Source organism: Malurus melanocephalus, unplaced genomic scaffold (assembly GCF_030028575.1).
Source record: "Malurus melanocephalus ecotype Western Australia unplaced genomic scaffold, MMel_1.1 scaffold_541, whole genome shotgun sequence".
Classification (NCBI taxonomy): domain Eukaryota; kingdom Metazoa; phylum Chordata; class Aves; order Passeriformes; family Maluridae; genus Malurus; species Malurus melanocephalus.
Genome location: NW_026623773.1, coordinates 97,399 through 104,193, shown reverse-complemented (window position 1 = coordinate 104,193; position 6,795 = coordinate 97,399). Strand labels below are relative to the sequence as shown.

Here is a 6,795-nt window from a genome sequence, read left to right as displayed (position 1 = left end):
CCCTGCAGAGGACACAACAGCACGACAAGTGGCCTTGGTGGCTTCTCTGCCACCTGCAGAGAGGTAAATCCCCATCCCACCGGGACAGGGCCAGTTGGGAGCAGTGCTGGCCCCCACAGTCACACCGTGTGTGACCCCAAGGCTCCGGGCAGCTCCAGAGCCCTCCTGTGTCCTCACCTTGTCACCTCTGGTCCCTGCAGGTCCTGCCCGTCCGCTGGCGCCTTCCCGGCCCTGGGAACAAAGCCCCGGGTCAGAGGGAGCCTGGGCTGAGCTCAGGGGCTCCCAGAAGGGCTGGGATGTCCCTCACACCCCACATCCCCTCAGGAAGAGATCCCATGGCCCAGCTCCCCCGTTCCTGCAGGTGTTTCAGGGAGCCCCCGAAAGCGCTGCAGGGGTAAAATCCTTTATCCTGAGGGGTCACTGAGGGACCAGCAGCACTYACCGGGTACCCAGCCGGTCCTGCAGCCCCAGCTGCTCCAGGAGCGCCTCTTTCCCCGGCCAAGCCAGGCTTCCCAGGCATGCCATCCATCCCTCTTGGGCCAGGAACACCCTGCAAGGCCGAAAAACCCCTTAGGCCACCCCAAAACAGCTCTGCGAGGGCAAAGCCAGGGGAAGCCCCAAGGCTGATGCTGCTGGGTCACCTCGGGGTCCAAAAGGTGCCACCCACTCCTGGCCTCATCCCTGCAGGTGTGGGACACCGCTGTCCCCACAGCCCGTTTGTCACCAACCCCACAGACAGGGTTTGGGGTGATCCCTGCCCCACAGCCACCTCAGGGATGAAAATCCCCCGGAGTGGGGACTGATCTCACCCTGTGRGACATCACCCCAGCACGGTGCAGCCCTGCACTTACAGGCAGCCCTGGGAGCCCTCGGGGGCCTGGGTCACCGCTCCTGCCCTGGGAAAGAAGGAATTTCAGTGGGGTGGCCATGGAAAAGGGGGGCAGGGGGCTGGGATCGGGGTGAGGCTGTGTCCAGGTGAATCCCCATGGGTTGGGACCGTCTGTGCTCCACCAGGACAGATCCCAACCAGCAGGGASCAGGAGCAGGGTCCTGCCTGCTCCMTAAAAAGRGTTTGGGATGGATCCAGGCAGCACAGGGGATGTGCTTTGGGTGACATCCACGCAGACAGCCCTACCTGCAAGCCAGGAGCACCACGAGGACCAGGGGGACCTGGCAGGGCCTGGGGGACAAGAGCACCATCAGTCACACAGCCCTGGCTGAGCCCTGCTCCCAGCTGAGCTGTAGGATTRGCAAAAATTCCCCCTGGCAAGGATTTCCCATTTTCTCCCATTCCCAGCCCAGCTCAGACAACATTTTGGGTGCTTTACCAGGAGTTGGAGTCCAGAAGCTCCTACCTTGGGACCAGCTTTTCCTGGGAATCCTGGTGGACCCTGAGCTCCCCTTTCTCCCTGTGAGGGGGTRAGACAGATTTCCTTTCCTTTGGCTGTTTTAATGCAAAAACCTCTTAAAAAMCCCMAMMAAAMCMAWMARAAAMMAMYYCYKGMACAATCCAGAGGTRTTTGGGCAGAGGAAATGMTGGAGAGCCAATGGTTCACCTGATTTGGGACACAGATCCATGGCTGGTGGAGAATGTGGACACCTCCAAACCCATCCTTTGGGTTCAAAACTCACCCCAAAAGTGCCCCCAAAGGCCAGACTCCCACCCCACAGCTGTGGGGTGTCCCTACCTTGTCTCCCCTGTGTCCCAGCCTCCCACGGTCACCGGCGGCTCCGGGGTAGCCCTGGGAAGAGCTTGGGGTTAGGGGGCAGCCAGGGCTGCCTGGCATCTCCAAGTTTTTGGGAAAAGGCGGCTGAGAGAAAGGCAGGAGCTTTGGGGGGATGGTCCAGTTGCTCCAGTCTCCTCCCAGTCTGCCTGCTGGTCACTTACGTAGGAGCCCACAGGTCCTTGTGGCCCCTCCAGGCCAGGCTTCCCAGGCAGCCCCTGCCAGGAAAACCACAGGAATGAGCAAATTCCCACTCTGGGGTGCAGTCAGGCATCCTCCCTCCCTCTSGGATCCCATGGGTTCTGCTGAGCCCTTGGGCTGAGTCCATGGGATCCCCCCCAGATCTCCCCATGAGGCAGCCCAGAGCCTCTGGGAGCTGTTCACCAGCACCACCCTCCCCACCATCCAGACCCCAAACCCACCCCAAACCCCAGCTCTCACCTTTGGKCCCAGGGAACCTGGCTCTCCATCAGGTCCAGGCTTTCCTGGAGAGCCCTTTGGGTGATTTGGGGAGGTGTCAGGTGAAGGCTGAGAGGGGATGAACCCCACTGAACCCCCCCTGCTGTCCCTGTGCTCCTGGCCGGGGGTCACTCGAGGCCAGCAGGGTCACAGGGGACAAACTCAGCCACCATGGCCATTCCTGGTGGTTCCTGCAGCCCACCCCCATGGCTGTCACCGGGGAAGGGGACAATCCTYGCTCTCAGGTCATCCCCAAACCCAGCTGAGGTCATTCCAGGACCCCACCMAGCCCAGCYCCTGTCCCTGCCCAGACCCCCCAACAGCCCCACCCTGTCCATCYCTGGCAGCGCTGTCCAAACGCTCCTGGAGYTCTGGCAGCCTCGGGGCCGGGACCATTCCCTGGRGAGCCTGGGCAGTGCCCCAGTGCCCTCCCCTGTGCCACCCTCTGCCCCTGGGATCTCCTCCCACAACCCAAAGCCAGCTCCTGCTCAGCCATGGAGGGTTCCCATGAGCTGCCATTCCCCACGGGCACCYTGCCAGGCTCAGGGAACCTGAGGAATCCCTGGAGCAGGCTGATTCCCTGCGGAAATGATCCCACTCTTCCCCAGCCCCWATTATTTCCACCACTGAGGCTTTTTAATGTCTTTTACCAACCAGGTAAGACCAGGCCCTACAAATGCCCCAATTCCCGGGGAAATTCCCATATTCTCCACCAGCCCCATTGCCATCCCACCTAGGAAAACAYGGGGTTCATGCAGAGTAATTTTTATTTTTCCTTACTATGGATCCAGGAGTTCCAGTGTGCCCACGGCCCCCCGGCAAACCRGCAAATCCCTGGAGGAAAGGGAGGCAGAGCAGCCATGGAGGGGAGGCAGGAGCAGGAGGATGGAGAGGCTCAGCCCCGAGTTTGAGCCCAGCCCAAGGCCCAGGCAAAGGCAGCACTGGGACTTTTCCCTAAAATGCAGCTCCTGGATTGCTCATGGCATCACCAGCGCTGTGTGTGGGCACACATAACAYCCATTTGTGCCCCCAGTGATGCTGGCAGCACACTCAGGTGTGCTCTGACRCAGGGCAGGGCAGTTTCCACCTTCTGTTTTCAGGGAAGTGCCAGATTTTTATTTTTAGATTTTTAAAATTATTTAACTATTATAACTATTTAATTATTTTTATTTAATTAATTTAATTATTTAACTATTACTTTAAATTTAATTTTTAAATTTTTAATTTTTTTTTTATTTTTCAATTTCAGAGCGAAGATAAACACACAAAATCCTGCAGAAAAGAAAACCTCCTGCCAGCCCCAGCCTTGCTGCTGGATCTGTTCAGGGTTAGGAAATCCCATTGCTCTGATCCCAATCCTCCCCACTTCAGGAGGATTCGGGCTGCTCCCGCCCCACCCCATCCCACAGACACGCTTTTGGGGCACATTCCCAAAGGGATAAAGCTGAACAGAGGGATGGAGGGCTGGAATCAGCTCCACTCACCGCTGGTCCCCTCCTGCCCGCGCTGCCCACGATGCCCGGSTGACCCTGCAGGGCGAGGATGAGGAGGATGAGGATGGGGAGGCAGAACAACCTCTCCCTTCCCAACCGCGGGAAGACCCAGCTCTTTTCCCGCACGGCCGTGGGGTTGGGACGGTTGGGAAGGTTGGGAAGGTTGGGAAGGTTGGGAGTTGTCCCCGGCGGGCTCCGCTCGCTCTGCCCGCCCACCGCAGCGCCCTGCCCCGCAGCCAAGAACAGACGGAGGATGGAACCTGGGTACCGGGCTTTCCTTCGGCGCCCTCCGCTCCCGGCGCGCCCCTCGAGCCCTGCGGGGACAGCCTCGTGTCGGCAAAACGGAGCGGGGGGACCCCAGAGCCCCTCCGCAGGGTGACAGGGTGGCACATCAGCCTTGGCACCGCCTGGCACCGCTCAACCCACGCGATTCCCGCAGCTCCTCCCGGCCCCAGCCCATCTCGGGATGGGAAATAACATCCGAGTGGGAGCGAAGCGATCCCACCGCCAGGCTGGCTTTTCCCTCCTGCCGCCCCGAATATTTATTCCTGCCTCCCTCGTCCAACTGCGACTCCGACTTAACGGATTTTCCTTAAAAAGTTCTTCCCTGGAATTGCCTGTGCTCAGCGTGGCGCTGGGCAAGTGGTTTTGTCAAAATGCAGGGGTGTTTTCAGGCAGCCTGAGCCGCTCATCCCCAAATTTCCCCGCGTGAATTCCCCGGTAAATCCAACCACACCCCGGGGTGCTGTTCCCGTGTCCCAGAGCCCACAGCTCCCCGYGGCAGCAGGGATTTGGGGTATCCTCCACTTACAGGCAGCCCAGGCACTCCAACCAGCCCACGCTGCCCCACGCGGCCCTGAAAAACACCAGGAATCACAAAACCATCCTTTGAACAGCAGGAAAGCTGCAGATTGGAAGGAAAATCTGGTGCCTGAAGGATGTTTCAAACCAGACTCATTTCAATCCCCCACAGTCAAAGATGTTCCAAGATCCAGCCCTAAATTCCAGCACCCCATTAATTACCCGGGCTCCCCGTGGTCCTGGGGYTCCCTTGGGGCCGTCAGGTCCTTGGCATCCCTAAAATTCACACAAACGGAGAAATTGCAGATCTGCAGATGTAGCTCTGCCTTATAGCCCCAAGGGGACTCATCCAGCCCCTGCCCCAGGGGCAGCTCAGGGATTCCATACACAGGGAGGGGTCAGGGGGCTGCAGACCCTCCCCAGGATGCTGTCCCTGGGTGCTGGGACCCTGCCAGGGCGGCCACATCCCTGTTTTCCAGCCCGTGGGAAAGCAGCAAAGGCAGGCGCTGACCTTGGGTCCCTCGCTGCTGTTCAGCCCTGCAGGGCCCATCTGACCTTCTTCCCCCTGCCGAGAGAGAGGGGAGGAACCGGCCTGGAAAAACACAGCCTCTGATCCCGTGGGAGTGACCATCCTGCTGCCCGGAGCAGGGAAAATCCCCGGCAGCRTCAGGTGACACTAACAAATGTCCCACTGTGGGGCAGGAATGGGGCCTTCCCCCATCCCCCAGGGTTGTAAAACTGGGCAGAAAGGAAAAGCTTTTTTTTCTTTTTTCTTCCCTCTGGGGGAAGAATCTTCCCCTGATCTCCAAGCTCCACAGTTTGACATGACCAAAAGCAGAGTATTTTGGTTTCCTGATGGATAAATTCAAGGCAATTGCAAGGATTGCTGTGCCAGGGCTCCCACCAGCAGGGACAGGGAGAGTGGGGAAGGCAGGGAGATGATTCCTGCTGCATCCCCAGCTCCTGGGCAGGTGGGARGATTTGTTATTCATCCTGGAGAGCAAAAGAGCAGCTCCAGGAAAGCATCCCAAAAGCTTTGGGAGTGGGAGGGCATCCCATGCAGCTGGAAAGGTGGGTGGGGTGGGTGGTCCTCCTTTTTCTGGGAATCACTAGAGATTGGCCTGGCCTCGGTTCCCAGCTAAAACTGGGATGTGAAGTGGGATAATTCACCCTGCTGGCTCCCTGGAACGCAGGAAAAAGCATTCCCAGAGCCCTTCCGAGCTGCCAGAATGGGCTCCAGGAGCAGAGAGCCTGGCTGGAGTCAGGGAGGGGCACAAAACCAGCAATCCCTGAGCCCTCTGACCCCAAAATCTGCCCAGGAGCTGCCCTGGAGCAGGGGCTCAGCGGGATCCTGCACAGCTGAGGGAGGCTGGCAATCCTCTGCCTGAAGCTGCTCTTGTTTCCATGAACCCAGCTGCAAATTTTGGGATGGACAGGCCTGGAGCAGACAGGGCAGAGCTCGGTCTGGGTGCTGGGGGCACCTGCAACCCCAAGGCTGGGGCTCTGGGCCACGCTCCCTGTGGCTGAGCAGAGCTGGGGGCAATGGCATTGGAAGGATCCCTTAGAGATCCCAAAAATCACTGTGGCACTGCCTGGACCCTCAGGGCTGTCCCCACCTGTGACACAGATCACGCCTGAACCCACCAGGATGCTCCATGGCACTTACAGCTGGTCCTYGTGGCCCTGCCGCCCCTCGGGGGCCAGGGAAGCCCTGCAAACCCCCCTGGCCCCGGGGCCCTGCAGGGCCTTTTGCTCCTGGTGCTCCTCGTGGGCCCTTGGAGGAATAAAACACAGCAGGTGACAAAAATAAAGCACAGCATGTGACAGAAATAAAGCACAGAGGTGGAAAAGCAGGGACAGCAATTCCCGGATCCATGGGCAGGAATTCCCCTGGATATCTCATCACTGGCAGGGGTGAGAACCTCAAACCCTCCTCCCCGAGCATCCCTGGGGCACCAACAGTGGGGAAATGCATTTTTTAAAACAGCCAAAGTGAGAAGAGCAGGGGAGGATGGATTGGGAAGGATGGATTGGGAAGGATGGAGCAGGGAAAGATGGAGCAGGGAAGGATGGATTGGGAAGGATGGAGCAGGGAAGGATGGAGAAGGAAGGCTGGAGCAGGGAACAATGGAGCAAGGAACGATGGAGCAGGGAAGGATGGATTGGGAAGGATGGAGCAGGGAAGGATGGATTGGGAAGGATGGAGCAGGGAAGGATGGAGCGGGAAGGATGGAGCAGGAAAGGATGGAGCAGGAAAGGATGGAGCAGGGAAGGATGGAGCAGGGAAGGATGGAGCAGGGAAGGATGGAGCGGGAAGG

At 58.9% G+C, this 6,795-nt stretch overlaps 1 protein-coding gene across 1 annotated transcript in view; it reads right to left on the bottom strand.

Annotated features, from left to right (window-relative positions):
- COL27A1 (collagen type XXVII alpha 1 chain) overlaps window positions 1-6,795 on the bottom strand; it is a 54,356-nt gene that overhangs the window by 12,016 nt on the left and 35,545 nt on the right. Inside the window, exons 25-38 of the mRNA XM_057381931.1 lie at window positions 6,144-6,251; window positions 4,989-5,042; window positions 4,700-4,753; window positions 4,488-4,532; window positions 3,937-3,990; window positions 3,668-3,712; window positions 2,964-3,017; window positions 2,166-2,219; window positions 1,889-1,942; window positions 1,689-1,742; window positions 1,356-1,409; window positions 1,136-1,180; window positions 852-896; window positions 443-550 (exon numbers count right to left, since the gene is read on the bottom strand). Of these exons, the coding sequence (XP_057237914.1) occupies window positions 443-550; window positions 852-896; window positions 1,136-1,180; window positions 1,356-1,409; window positions 1,689-1,742; window positions 1,889-1,942; window positions 2,166-2,219; window positions 2,964-3,017; window positions 3,668-3,712; window positions 3,937-3,990; window positions 4,488-4,532; window positions 4,700-4,753; window positions 4,989-5,042; window positions 6,144-6,251 (828 nt within the window). The remainder of the gene's footprint in view (window positions 1-442; window positions 551-851; window positions 897-1,135; window positions 1,181-1,355; window positions 1,410-1,688; window positions 1,743-1,888; window positions 1,943-2,165; window positions 2,220-2,963; window positions 3,018-3,667; window positions 3,713-3,936; window positions 3,991-4,487; window positions 4,533-4,699; window positions 4,754-4,988; window positions 5,043-6,143; window positions 6,252-6,795) is intronic.